Below are 13400 nucleotides of genomic sequence, written 5' to 3'. Positions count from 1 at the left end.
ACAGGCTTTGCAAAAACCCTGCCCCCTATCTTCAGAGGCAAAATGTTAATTCAGCAATCTATTACAGAGTTTGATTTGGGATATAAGATAAGTACTGTGAGAATCAGAACTCTGAATACTTCCTTTGGGTTACTCACCTGCATTACTCGTTGTTTCAATGGTTTATTTAATAACTAAACCACTAATTTTTGCCCCTAGGATACTGAGGCATACTTTTAATTGCATTTAAACCCACCATTAACATTGCTAAACTGAATTCATTACTTTAAAGAAGCATTTTTGTCATCTGCAAGACACAAACCAGATTTCTTTACCTCTAGTGCTTGTATGGGAATTGAACACCGAACCCATCCATTGAGGTGACAAACAGCATCTACAACTCCAGCGCTGCTGTAGATCATCAGTCTATTCAGAAACTCTTCTTGAGTTACACCAAAGAGAACTAAGGACAGACCATGCTCTGAATGAAAGAATGAAACCACAATTACAAATAAATCGGCAAGGTGCTACACAGCAGGATTTCTATCTAGTGCCTCTCTTCCTAAATAATGATGCGAAGGTGCAGTAGCCCCATTTGGATTTCACCTCAGCAAGAATGCATTAAAAATCAGACAACAGGGGACAGAAAAGAAGAGCACTAAGAAAAAAAAGGCTTTTATCAGAAGGCTACATGAGAAGAATTCTATAAACCCCCTCACCTGTCAGAAGCAGAGATAGTGGCACCTCCTCGCTGCAATCCACATATACACTATTTTTGCCAAAGCGGTAATAGGTCACATCTTGCGACTCGAAATCCCAGACAGCAAGAGTCAACCCTCTGTCATTTGTCAGTACTACAAACAGGGCTTTAACTCCAGTCACCAATTTACACTCCAGTTTCACCACTTCTTGTGGTGTTTCTTTGGGGATTTGCTTCCATTGCTGCGGTGCATTCCTGGGGTTTGTACCACTGCTCTGTGATGGCTTGGACAGTGCCCAGGTAAGAACCCATGGAACAAAAGATACCACTGTTTCAGAATCTTCAGAGATTTCAGGATCATGGTCTTCAAGATGGTTCAAAAACTGATACCAAGGTAAAGTCAAGTCGTTCACCATATCTGGAGAACCTGGTTTTCTTCTCCTTACTTTATCATACAGCGAGGATAAGTGCGCCTTCCAGGACCTGGGGTGAAGAAAGAAGTCACCTATAGCACCAGGTGTTACCCCAAGAATAATGAGTTTTCTCAGTTAAATAACATGTATTTTAAGCGTATAGATTCCACACAGCACCTTGCATTTTAACCTTCACATGTCCTGTTTATTTCTATGTAAATACTGTTTGCAGCCGAGCTAAATGATCACAGCTGCACTAGCTGACAATGTCCCTCAAGCTGAGCATTTTTAGCACAATATTTTCTTTTCTCCACAGAAAATGCCCCATCAGTTAAAAAAAAAGTAAGATTAAATTAATTCCATAATTGAGTATTTCTTACATTGGCATCTAGTTATAATTAAAACATTTTATCAGTATTTATGCCTCTAATACTAATGGTCACAACATGGTTAAAAAGTTTTACATGAACACAAAATACACATGCGCTCATCTGCGCTAAACACACAACTGTGAAGTACCTGGAATACAAAGATCTGTCAATACTGGTTCAAACTAAAGGTAACACCCTAAACAGCAATTACTGTTTGGAAGCTGCCGGATGACATACGTAAAGTTGTCTCGGCCCATTTCCTAACATCAAAAGATTTAAAGCAAAATGAGCTGATTTTACTTGCCACAACTCCAGTAAAGAAGAGGCAGCAGTTTGTTATCAGTGATGTAAAGGAGGCAAACCCCAGGCTGGTATAGAGGTATGTTCATTATGTACCTGTCTGTGCGGAAAGGCAAGGACAGGAGCTGCATGCTATAGTCAGAACTAGCAAGGTCATCCTCATCAAGTCCTTCAGGAGGCTTCACTGGAAGTTTTTCTGGATCCCTCTTACAGAGCAAATGCTCAGGGAACTGTCTGAAAATAAATAAATGTTAAACTTCACCTCTACCACAAAGCCGGAACTCAAATTAAAAAGCTCAGCACCTCAACTACTACAATACCAAGGTCAGGCACTTTTTGTTAGTTGTACTCAAACCTTTCACTCAGGAATTCTGCTACAAACACACCTGAAGTACATGTTCAGATCCACCAGGATGGCACAGTGGGAGGAACTGATGATCACAGCAGCACTGAGATCGTGTGACACTCTCACTGCAGTGAGTGGCACTGCAGTGGTTGGACTCGTGGCCTCACCCTTCACGTCCCCCTGCCACAGTGCTACATTGATGCTTCCTAGATTTGCACCATCAAAAGAGTCAAAGATGTCTTTAAAAAGTGTCAAAGAAAACACCAGGCCTGAGACTGAGCAACAAAGAGATGACATAGAAGTGGAAGAGGGCGACCTGCTGCTGACTTTGTGGTCCATCTCTGCACAACACAACATGTGGAACCCACCTATCAAAACACCGAAAACCGTTACTCCGGTGTGAAACAGATTTCCAGTGGCATGTTGAAAAACTACATTCGATACATGACTACATTTTTACAGCAATATCTGGCACTTCCCTACACACCCCTTTATTGAAAGCATCTTCTAAACAGATGCTCCAATGTCTTTCAAGAAATTTCTGCTTGACCCTGACAGAAAAGAGAAACAACTTTGTACTTCCAGATCATTTACACTGACAGCTACTCACTGCCACAAAGGATACAAATCCAGCCAGAGCTATCCAACAGGAACAGGATCCGTCTGCAGAAGTGGACATCTGTGATTCTATCCAAAACTTGTGGAGGTAAATCAAGGGTAAAGCAGTTGCTCGTCTGTAAGGATGAGTCTTCTCCATGAAAGGCAAGGTGCACAACAATGAAGGTATTGAGCAGCAGCGTGCACTTGTTGTTTTTAAAAGACAGTATCCTCAAAGAGAAAATTGAAGACAGACCTGTAAATGTAAAGGTATTTTAGGATTATAATAGTCTGGTACCTTTTATTTGTAAAGACAGCCCAAGAAAATTGCAGCTCAAATTCATTGCCTCTGCTACCACCTTAATAAAAGTTGTCACGGAGGAAGACACACATATGACTGCCTTGGGTTTAAATCTCACTTTCTACACCAGCAGCACTGATTTTACAACAGCTGCCTAAAACAGTGCTGGATTTTTATGTAGAGTACTACGGAGAACACAAAAAATCACCACATAATGGTCAGCACTGAAAAGAAAAGCTGCATTTAGAAATAAAAACACTTTAGCCAGAGAGACTGTTTAACATGTGGAAGATCAAAGGCCTGCAGTGATTGTGCATCCTAACTGCACACTACATGTGCTAATCATAGAACATGAGCTTGAACGCATCCTTATTCTTCACAGGGTTAGTGAAGACCCTTCTCTATTTCCTTCCCATCAGTTTCAAGATCAAAAGTGTATTTTAATCTCATCTCACCCAAACACCTCACCCGACGACAGTTTCGTTCCCCCCAACAACGTCATCTTTGAACACAGAAATGTCACTATTACTTTTCACTAGCACTGCTACTGATCACTTCAAGTCAGTGGGACACGTCCCTCCCGTGCAACACTACCGCCTCCGTTTTTCCACCAGGAGAAGCAGAATTAGAATACTTTCAAATACAGAATACACATGGAAATGTACTCACTAATGTTTTTAACTTCAAGGAGCTTTCTAAGTGTATCTTCCTTACAACTGTGCAGGGAAGCCGGGTTGTATTTTCCATCTTCAAGAGTGAACTCATAGACAAACAGTTCATGACTTTTACCAAGAGCCAGTATTTTGGTCTTGCCTGCTTGCGGATCATCTTCTGTGCTCTCCCACATGAAGCTGAAGATACAACAGTCAGTATGTTTATTGACCTCACTCTTTCCACCTTCCATACACTGAACAGTTCTGGCTGATGTACTTTGTAACCTTAACCTTTTGCAGTGCAGATGCTGCCCCTACCCCATCCCTCCCCAACACTAGAAGGTATTTCACCCCAGCAGAGACTGCAATGCAAGACAGCACAGGAGGAACCCCTACTGCTCTTCCTCTCAAGAATACAGGGGATTTCTATCACTGTGTGTTTCCTTCTTTTATTCATGCATGAGTGTGAGCAGAGCTGCGCTTCGGGACCTGGACGAGGAGCACCAGCGCTGTCAGCTAGGGAGAAGCAGAGCATTCTGCCCATTCCCATATGCTTTGCCTCCCCTTGGCTCAGGCTGACAGACTCTCCAGGTGTGTCTCCAACCCCCGCTCTCCTACAAGAGGGAAATGGGCAGAGGAAGCACGGAGAGGCCCCTCAGTGAAACCCCCCGGCACTGCTTGTCACCAGACACACCAGAATTGCCGTGTGGCCGTGGGTTTGACTCAGCATTAGAAGCTACCAAAGCAGATGAAAAACATCATGTGATTGCCGGCTGTCCCACACAGGAGCCTGCCCCTGCTCTCGGACAGGGAAGTCAGGGCTCTATGAAACTGTTCACCAGAAACTCGACAAAACCACACACATTTTCTTCGTTGCCTTTTTTCCTTTGCGATCTCCCATGATGGATACACCCACAACTGAACAAACAACTCGATATAAATCAACCCCCCCTCCAGCAAAGGCATTTCCGTGCAGAGCCTCCCGTTCGAGGCCAGGCTCCCTCAGGCCCCCTCAGCCCCTGCCCGGCGCCTCCTCCCTCCCGGGGCCCACCCAGCGCCTCTCACCGAAGCGGGGCGGTGCCGGGGACCCCGTCCGGCCTCCCCTTGCCCTGCGCGGCCCCCCGCCACTTACTCCGCCCAGGCTCCCGGGAGGACGCTGCCCCGGGTCCGGCCGCCTCCGCCGGGCGCCAGGGACTCCAGGTAGATCCCACCAGGGACCAGGAGGCTGCCCAGAGCGTCCTGGGCCCTGCTCAGCCGGACGCGGGCCGCGTCCCGCAGGGAGCCCCGCGCGTCCCGGGACAGGGGCGCCAGCAGCACCCGCAGCTCCCGCCTCGCCCGCTCCATCCCCTCACGGAGCCGCCGCCACCGGCCTACCGGCACCCCGCCATCTTGGGCGGGACGCCCCTTCCTTCCTCTCAGCTGACGGCGCTCACCAGTCCCGCGGCAGGACTGCAGCTCCCAGCAGGCCCCGCGGGCCAGCACCGCCGGGCGGGGCGGCAATGCCCGCTGGGAGCTGCAGTCCCCCTGAGAGGATGGCGCTGAGCCCGGTGGGACCGAGGCAGGCGGCTGCCCCCGGCGGCCTGTGTGCAGGCCCTGCGCGCGGCGGAGCCGCCTGAGGAAGCTGGAACCGGCTCCCTCCGACACGGTCCGTTAGAAGCGTGACCGCTGCCAAGCGTGCGGCTCCCCGGGGCAAAGCGCGGCGGGGCGGGGTGTTTGTGCGGGAGCGGACGGGCCTGACGGCGCCGCGGTACCGGAGAAGGGTCAACAACAGCGGGACACCGGGAACAGCACCGGGCGCACCGCAGCCCCCCCAGTGGGCGGAGCTTCTGTGGCGTGGCCCCGCCCATCGCTACCAGGCTCCGCCCCTCAGGCGCTCCCGCTGGCGGAGGACGGTGGCCGCGAGGGTCCGTTTCGCGCTCTCCCATGGCGGAGCGGGAGGATGTCGCTGGTGCTGGGGCTGCTGTCGCACACGCTGAGCAGGGTGCTGCGGTACTCCGGGCTGCGTAGGGGCTGCCATGCCCCCCGGAGCCACGCCATGGAGCAGGACAAGGCGCTCGAGGTTTACGGTGAGTGTCGGGGGGCTGCTGGGGGCTCCCTCGAGCAGGGCTGGGGCCAGGGGGCTGTGGGGCGGGTGGTGAAGGAGCGGGGCGCTGCGAGGGGACAGGGCGGCCGCGGCTGCTGTGCCCTTGGCGGGGTGGGGTGGGGTGGGGTGGGGGGAAGCCGGGCCCTGCCCAGCCCCTGTGGGCGCTGAGGGGGTGTGTGTGGAGCCCTGAGGGGCTGGGGTGAAGGCGGCTGCTCTGGGGGTGGGGCTGGAGGGCAGGGTGCTTGTCCTGCTTGAGGGCTGGAATCGCTGTCAGGGCTGTGGGGTGCGGAGGGGGCACCCTTGGGGTGCTGGGGAGCACCATGTAAGGGTGAGCTTCCCCCAGCCCCACCGCCAGCCCCCGGCTGCGGCTGGATGCTGTGACCTTGGGACGGGGCATGTGCCACGGTCCCTGTTAGTGGGATCCTGAGCAGGGAGCGTGCTGGGAACTGAATCCCTGCTCCCTTTGAGCCGTGGGTGCTGCTGCTTCCCAGCTCCCGGGTGAGCGTGCGGGAAAGGGCTGGGCTCAGCCCCTGCACTGGGGGCAGTTTCCTTGGTGTTTCATCACCTTGGACAAGAGGAGCTGGACACACCTGGAAAGGCAAGTCATTCCGGAAGGGTCAGCCGGTGAGCCAGCGAAGGGGAGATTGCTGTTACTGAGTGACTGCAGCTACCGTAAGATACAGAGAGGTTTTACCTCTGGAAATGCTGCGTTGAGGATCCAAACACATCATCGAGCTGTGAGGCACTGCTGGGTTGTAGGCAGTGAGGAGTTTAGGCAGCACCCTGCAGCTTTATGTAAAAAGAATAAAAGGGGAAACGGTGGCAAACAAACGACAAAAAAGGTGATTCCTAATAAAAGAGCCTTTTACCTTTATTGTTGGTCACTTGTGTTCTGCTCTAGATATAATCCGTACTATCCGGGACCCGGAGAAGCCGAATACTTTGGAAGAACTGGAAGTGGTAACAGAAAACTGCGCTGAAGTGCAGGAGATAGGAGAAGACGAGTATCTGGTTATCATCAGGTTTACACCAACAGTACCTCATTGCTCTTTGGCTACTCTCATTGGTAAGATTCCCGTTTCATTACATCTGTATTAGTGAGTGTAAAGTTAACTTTAGGTTGTTTGAGTAATTTCGGTCTTGGTTAAAATTGAGTATTGCTTTGTCAGCAGTTTGACCATCTTGAGAGCCCTGCTAGCAATGAAACAGACACAAAAGCAGAGGAAATATGGGGACACCCATCTGTTTTCAGCAAGTTAGGGAAACTCTTCAAAGGGAAGCTCTCAAATCTCGTGGGAAGTAGCCCAGAATTCCTTCTTCATGTTCTCCAAATCTCTCTTATCTTCCCCTTACCTGCAGGGCTGTTCTTCATTCCCACACACATACAACAAACCCACGCTGCAAAACAAGGATACCAAAGAAGGCTCTGAACCCTTAGGAGTTTGGAAGCCATTAAATTGAATGAGAATCTACACTGGCTGCTTTTCCTTTTTTTTTCTTATTTATGCAGAGATTGCATCTGGAAAATCATGTCTGAGATCTCTAAAATGATTTGTTTAAATGTGCCAAGATTAACATCTCTTACCATTATATATCAATGCTGAGATATCCCAGTGCGTCTTAAAGATTTAAGGGAAAATAAGTCTTTAATGTAATGCAGAAGTACATGTATTTATGCCTTAATAAACCTTTGCAAGTTTATGCAGAAAGTAAAATAGGCAGTAAAGCATTAGCATGCCAAGCACTAGGAAGTTATTTATAGGCTGACCCTGTTCGGAATGTCAGTGGGTTAAGGCTCGGGCCTGAGGATCAATGATGCACATACCAGATCTTAAACATTGTGCTAATCGTGTTCTCAGCACTTAAATGTCCACCAGGTCTGTGGTGGCTGTTTGATTGTGAGTTATCAGTATCCTGTGACCTTTGAAGCACAGCAACTCCTGCTATTACATGACAGTGCTGTGGGAACTGGTTAAAAGAGCTGGGTAGTGTATGTAAAAATGGAGGCAGTAAATAGTTTGGGTTTTGTTTCCCAAACTTCTCTGTCTGTACAGAGTACTCTAATTGAGGAGTATTTTCTCTTCTGGGGAGTATCTTCTATTGCTGGTACCACTGGCTCAGCCCAAGGGCAAACTGGAGCTGTGGTGTGGCTTTGTCTGTGGGTAGCTCATTGCAAAGCCAGGCCTTGTGGGGAAACTGCAGTGGGCTGGTGCTGGGGGTGTCCCTGAGCTTGGATCTCACTCCCAGAGATGAACTACAACACTCCTCTGCTTTCCTGTGTCTAGGAGGTGTTTAGAGACCTAAGCTTGTCAGGCGGGTGTGAGCTTAACTGAGAAGCCACATCCAAAGGGTCAAACCACAAACTTCAGTCTCCTGTGGCTTGTGCTGCTCAGAACACAAAAGAAGGTTGTCAGTTATACTGGTTTTTGATTGTTAAATGTGAACTCTCTGAAAATGCACCTCAAACCTTGAATTTTAGAAGAAAATCTCTTCTCTCTTTTGTTTAAACAGGCCTTTGTTTAAGAATAAAACTTCAGAGATGTTTGCCTTTTAGACATAAGGTAAAGTACCTTTTCTAGAACTTCCTTTAAACTACATGAGTGCATGCCAAGCTCTCTTTAAGAGGGTGTATGCTGCAGGGTCAACTAATTTCCAAGATGTGGGGTCTTTTTAGAGCTTGTCCTTTGCCTGTGGAGGGAGGGGATGTTGGAGCACAGTGTAGCATCTGAAGGGATCTGCGAATGACTTGGTTCTTTCCTTTACAAAAGACCATTTCTTGCTGCACTTCTGAATGCTGGGCTTCAGGGGGTTTCCTCACCTCAGCAGCTGTCATTTGGGTTCTTGCCTCTTGGAAGAGGGTAATTTCAAATCCAGAGTTTCAAAGAACAGAAGTGTTAGTGCTGCTGCTCTGAGATGAGGGAGGAGGTTGTCTTGTGACTGTGTTGCAGTGAAGTCTAAGCTCAGCTCTTGCCGCCGATCCCCTTCCATTGTCTGTACACTTGTATCAGTGTGCGTGACAAACGCTGCATGTGTGCTGTGCAAGTTTTTCCTCCAGGAATGAATTTATTCAGCTGTTGATGTGTGCATCTAACACTCCTGCTCTCCCCTCCAGCTGGAAATCTACATAACTGAAGGTACACATTCCACTGAAGAAGACAGTAAGTGGAGCTTGTGAATGAGTGCTGCCTCAGCCTTGTGTCTGTGTGCTTTTGAGAAGTCCTTTTCTTCCCCTACCTTACAAACCTTTTGTAAATGCATACACTGTCAAAGCTTTAAAGTGAACCAAGCAGAAATCCCCCCAGTCTGTGCTGCTGAATCATTAACATGAAGAACCGCCTGACTGGTTGATCTCACTATCTTAGCATCATCATACAAAAATACGTGCTTCTCAATTGGGGTTTAAAATAAAGCTTAGAGGACACTGGAATTCTTTCAGAGCTGTGGCCCATCACCGTCTGAAGGAGCTTTTTACAGCCTTTGGCCAGGCAGTGTCCCAGGACTTTCTGTTCTTAAGCATCAGCTGTCTTTGTGTGGCAAAAATCAAGTTTTTTTGATTCAGTGACTAGAAATAGAACCTGGGCTACTAATTAGCTGCAAATTTCACACTTCATTTCAAGATACGCCATTAAAGCATCTGACGTTCTTTTCCTGAACTAGAAAAGTAACAAAAACCTTTGGTTTCTGGTGGTTGTTTCTGTGACTGAGCTTTCATTTGCTTTGTTCCCAATCCCCTATTAACCCTCTGTCCTTTGACTGCTGGCTCTTGAGCACCCTCATACGCCTCTTGTCTTGTCATCCTTCTACTGTGCCTGGCACAAGCTTCTTGGCCCTGTAACTTGAACTTCCAGTGCCCTGTCAGCTCTTGTTCTGACTTCACCTGGGGCATTATGCAAATAGCATCTTCCACCTAAAGAGAACACTGAGAAGAAACTGCTTCTGACTTCACTTCTCATGTGGTGTTTTGCAGTCAACAAGCAAATCAATGACAAGGAGAGAGTAGCAGCTGCGATGGAGAACCCGAACTTGCGTGAAATCGTGGAGCAGTGTGTCACAGAGCCTGACTAGCAGCCGGGGCAGCCACACTTACCATTTTGATACATTTCTTAAAGTATCTTTGTTAAAAAAAAGGAGGAAATAATAATAATCAAGGCCTTGAGTTTAATACTTGAGTTCTTTTTATCTTCCACGTTTTTTTAAAAGGAATTGTTTATAAGATAGATTTAAATTATGACAAATTAGTCTTTGGAATAGTGAAGTGTATAGTGTTCAGAACTGTGATTTCTGGTGTCCAGAGAAGTATTTTGTGATTAAAAACAGAGCAACACACAGGCGTTGCCTTCTGACAGACATTGTGATATAAATGCAGTTTTGAGAGGGGAATTTCTACGTTGTTTCAATCACTGCACTGTAAAAATAAAAGAGATTCTTGTACTGAGATGCTGCTTTCTGAGCTCAGAGACTTTCTCTTTAGGCTTAGGTTTAGCTTTCTGTTAGAGAAGGAAACATTTCGTTCAACTTCCTCGTGGGTGAAGCTGGAATGAATTCAGAACAAGAGTTTGGAACCAAAGGACTGGACTATTCAAGGTAGATCCTTACTGGGGCACTGTTCCTGCTAAATATTTGTGCTTTTCCAACTGTTAAGTTCATGTTTCTGATTCTGGAGGCTTTGCTTTCTCATCACCTGAGGGTAAAGTTTTCCTGCAGGACAGATCTTGCCGGTTTGACCCTGCTTTGTCTTAACAACTTCCCTGTAAGGCACAAGGTGACAGAATCCCCCAGCCCTTCATCCCTCTGGTTCCCAGTGTCCTGTTCCTTGTTGCTGCTCCCTCTCTAATCTGATCTGGGGTGTCCCAGCTGTTGCCAGCTTTACCATTTGCTCACTGAGGAAGTTCCCCAGGGTTGGTTTCCACGCAGCTGTGGATTTGACCATGGATTTACCTTTTCCTGATGAATTAGGCAGATGCTCCTCACTCAGCTTCCTCTAGTGGGAGTGATGTTCAGCACATGCTGATGCTCCTGTGCAGCCACAGGAGCCCCTCGGTGGTACATGTCTGGTGAGCTATTTGGCTGTCCCGGGGTATGTTTCCTGGTCAGTGCATAGTAGTCCCTCCTGCAGTGGTTCATGAGAGATTTAGTTCCTTTATGAAACAGGGATTGAACTTGGTTACACACTGAGAATTCCTGGGGGTTCAGTGCAAATGTCTGCTGAGATTTCAGGGATTTGTAACCATTTTAATGATAGAATCAGAGAATAGTTAGGGTTGGAAAGGACCTTAAGATCATCCATTTCCAACCCCTGCCATGGGCAGGGACACCTCCCACTAAACCATCTCACCCAAGGCTCTGTCCAACCTGACCTTGAACACTGCCAGGGATGGAGCATTCACAGCTTCCCTGGGCAACCCATTGCAGTGCCTCACCACCCTAACAGGAAAGAATTTCCTCCTTAGATCCAATCTAAGCTTAAGTTTTAACCTGTTACCCCTTGTCTTGTCACTATTACTGATGAGCCACATAATGCTTTCCTCAAGGCGTGAAAGGATTGAGTGGGCTCCAGCAGTGCTGAGCATTACACAGCGTGGGGGAGAAGGAGGGAGGGTCGTGTGGGCAGGATTTTGGGTGCATGAGGAACATGGGATGTTTCTCCAAACGCGGGTAGACAGGCCGTGTCCCCTGCCCTCACTCGCTATCATAAAGTGCTAGAATTATCCCTTCATGGTACCAGTATTTTGCATTTACAACGCGGAGAAACAACTGCAGAGGGCAGCAGCAAGTCACAGAGTGATACCACAGCGGGTAACTGCGGCATCCCTGCCCCGGCTCCCGCTGCCCACCTCGGTCTACACCCGATTCCCAGCTCCCTGTCCCCAGGCTGGCACCTCCTGGGGCTGGGAACCACCGTGGGGAGGGGTTGGTGGAGAGGCTGTGGGCAGGCTGGGAAGTGGAGGAGCCGATGGTGGCAGTGCCTGATCTGAGCCGTGATGGTTCCTGCAGGGTCTTGTCCCTCTCTGCTCACGCCCGTTGCAGAGGAGCCACGTTTCACAGCAGGCTCCTGGGGCATGCAAAGGGGTTTATAGCAGCTTCGGGACAGGACTTGGAGCAAGCTGCCCTAGTGGAAGGTGTCCCTGCCCGTGGCAGGGGTTGGAGCTGGGTGAGTTTTAAGGTCCCTTCAACCCAAACCAGGCTGGGGTCCTGGGATTGTTACTCTGGTTTTCCAGGCAGCACATCACAGATCTGAAAGCTGGTTTCCAGCCCCGGATCACCAGGCTGCAAGTCCAAAGGGTGTTTGTGTCCTCTCTTCCTGCTCACACCTGGGAGGTCTCGCCATGCCTGCATGGCACCAGGGCTGTGTAAGTGGATCACATCTGCCAAACCTTTACGTGGGAGCGTAACTTACTCCCTGCAGGCAGCCCAGAGCCGTGGCTGCAGAGATGGGGCTATTTTTAGCATATGGATATCTCTAAATATTTACATGCAGTTGCCTGAGCTTTCCTAGAGCTCAAATGCAGGTCGGCAGCTGCGGGTCCTGGGGATGCGAGCGGTGGCTGTGTGAGCTCTGTGGCCGGGGCCCTGCGGGTCCTTCCTCTCCTCCCCTCCCTCGACACGCTCGGCAGAAGTGGTGGCTGTGAGCGAGCAGAACGTGCCGTGCCATAGAAAAGCCAAACCAAGATGAACCAGCTCAACTCTTCAAACCCTTTCCTCGCTGTCCTGCCTTTGCTTCCCCGACCCTCCAGGCTGCGCTTGTGAAACCTTTCTGTGTCATAGAACCATAGAATCGTTAGGGTTGGAAAGGACACACAGGGCTAGAGGGTTTAAGAACAAGGGAAATTAAACCATCTCTTAGCTGAAGAGACATGGAAGGATGGGGTGAGCTATTCCTGGTCTTTGCCGCCTCCTCCTGTGCTTGGGTCCACATCCCTCACCCGTCACAGAATCATTTAGGTTAGAAAACACCTTTAACATCATCGAGTCCACCTGGTTGTTGGTGACCCCTCTGGCACTTTGGGGATTAGAACACTCCAGCTGAGACCATCTGGTCCGGACAGAAGCACTTGGTAAGGGTTGAGGGCCTGCGCAGCGCAGGTGCTCTGATGGAGTGACCCAGATGCTGCTGGAGATGCGGAAGTGGTTCAAGTGTTATTGTTAACGTGAGACATAAACAACCTCCTCCATAAAACGCTGCTTCCCAGCTAACGAGCTTGTGGTTCCTTCCTGGCTCCAGCTCTGGAAGTGTCTGGAGCTGACCAGGGGAGGCACAAAGTCTGATTTCTAATCTGAAGCCAAAGCTTCCGGCTCCTCTCAAATGAATAAATAGAAGCAGCAGCAAAACACGAGCTACAGGTAAGTGCCCTAACGTCTTGTGGAGGTTCTCCTGCAATGCTGCAGTCAGGAGGAGTCTCAAAGTGTTTGTGAGCATCATCCTGGTGCCGATGGCTGGGACGCTGCTGCCAGTCACCCGTCTCCCAGTCACCCGTCTCCCAGTCACCCGTCTCCCAGTCACCCGTCTCCCAGTCACCCGTCCCCCAGTCACCGTCTCCCAGTCACCCGTCTCCCAGTCACCGTCTCCCAGTCACCGTCTCCCAGTCACCCGTCTCCCAGTCACCCGTCTCCCAGTCACCCGTCTCTCAGTCACCCGTCCCCCAGTCACCGTCTCCCA

The 13400-nt window shown here is 49.3% G+C and overlaps 2 protein-coding genes across 4 annotated transcripts in view; one reads left to right on the top strand and one right to left on the bottom strand.

The window, feature by feature from the left end:
- The window catches only part of SPG11 (SPG11 vesicle trafficking associated, spatacsin), a 28969-nt gene extending 23858 nt beyond the window's left edge, over window positions 1-5111 (bottom strand). Inside the window, exons 1-7 of the mRNA XM_062642656.1 lie at window positions 4793-5111; window positions 3677-3858; window positions 2735-2962; window positions 2150-2348; window positions 1860-1997; window positions 699-1162; window positions 315-460 (exon numbers count right to left, since the gene is read on the bottom strand). Coding sequence (XP_062498640.1) covers window positions 315-460; window positions 699-1162; window positions 1860-1997; window positions 2150-2348; window positions 2735-2962; window positions 3677-3858; window positions 4793-5004 — 1569 coding nt within the window. The 5' untranslated portion in view covers window positions 5005-5111. The remainder of the gene's footprint in view (window positions 1-314; window positions 461-698; window positions 1163-1859; window positions 1998-2149; window positions 2349-2734; window positions 2963-3676; window positions 3859-4792) is intronic.
- Window positions 5112-5501: 390 nt separating this feature from the next.
- Window positions 5502-10180, top strand: CIAO2A (cytosolic iron-sulfur assembly component 2A). Of its 3 annotated transcripts, XM_062642739.1 has the most exons (5): window positions 5506-5726; window positions 6645-6809; window positions 8255-8304; window positions 8856-8901; window positions 9711-10180. In XM_062642739.1, exons 1-5 carry the CDS (start codon window positions 5600-5602, stop codon window positions 9806-9808), a joined length of 486 nt encoding a protein of 161 aa, XP_062498723.1. In that variant the 5' UTR covers window positions 5506-5599; the 3' UTR covers window positions 9809-10180. The 3 variants fall into 3 exon arrangements, with proteins under 3 accessions (XP_062498725.1, XP_062498724.1, XP_062498723.1); XM_062642740.1 differs by lacking the exon at window positions 8255-8304 and having other exon boundaries at window positions 5503-5726; XM_062642741.1 differs by lacking the exons at window positions 8255-8304; window positions 8856-8901; window positions 9711-10180 and adding an exon at window positions 6913-6996 and having other exon boundaries at window positions 5502-5726.
- Window positions 10181-13400: the final 3220 nt, after the last annotated feature.

Source organism: Pezoporus occidentalis, unplaced genomic scaffold, assembly GCF_034315485.1.
Source record: "Pezoporus occidentalis ecotype Australia unplaced genomic scaffold, CSIRO_AGI_Poc_V1 ctg72, whole genome shotgun sequence".
Lineage (NCBI taxonomy): Eukaryota > Metazoa > Chordata > Aves > Psittaciformes > Psittacidae > Pezoporus > Pezoporus occidentalis.
The sequence above is the reverse complement of the archived record's forward strand: the minus strand, read 5'-3'. Positions and strand labels throughout refer to the sequence as shown.

Coding starts and splice junctions, on each gene's coding strand:
- CIAO2A (XM_062642739.1), top strand. CDS start 5,600: ATGTCGCTGGTGCTGGGGCTGCTGTCGCACACGCTGAGCAGGGTGCTG. Junction 5,727..6,644: donor CAAGGCGCTCGAGGTTTACG/GTGAGTGTCGGG, acceptor GTTCTGCTCTAG/ATATAATCCGTACTATCCGG. Junction 6,810..8,254: donor CTCTTTGGCTACTCTCATTG/GTAAGATTCCCG, acceptor TTGTTTAAACAG/GCCTTTGTTTAAGAATAAAA.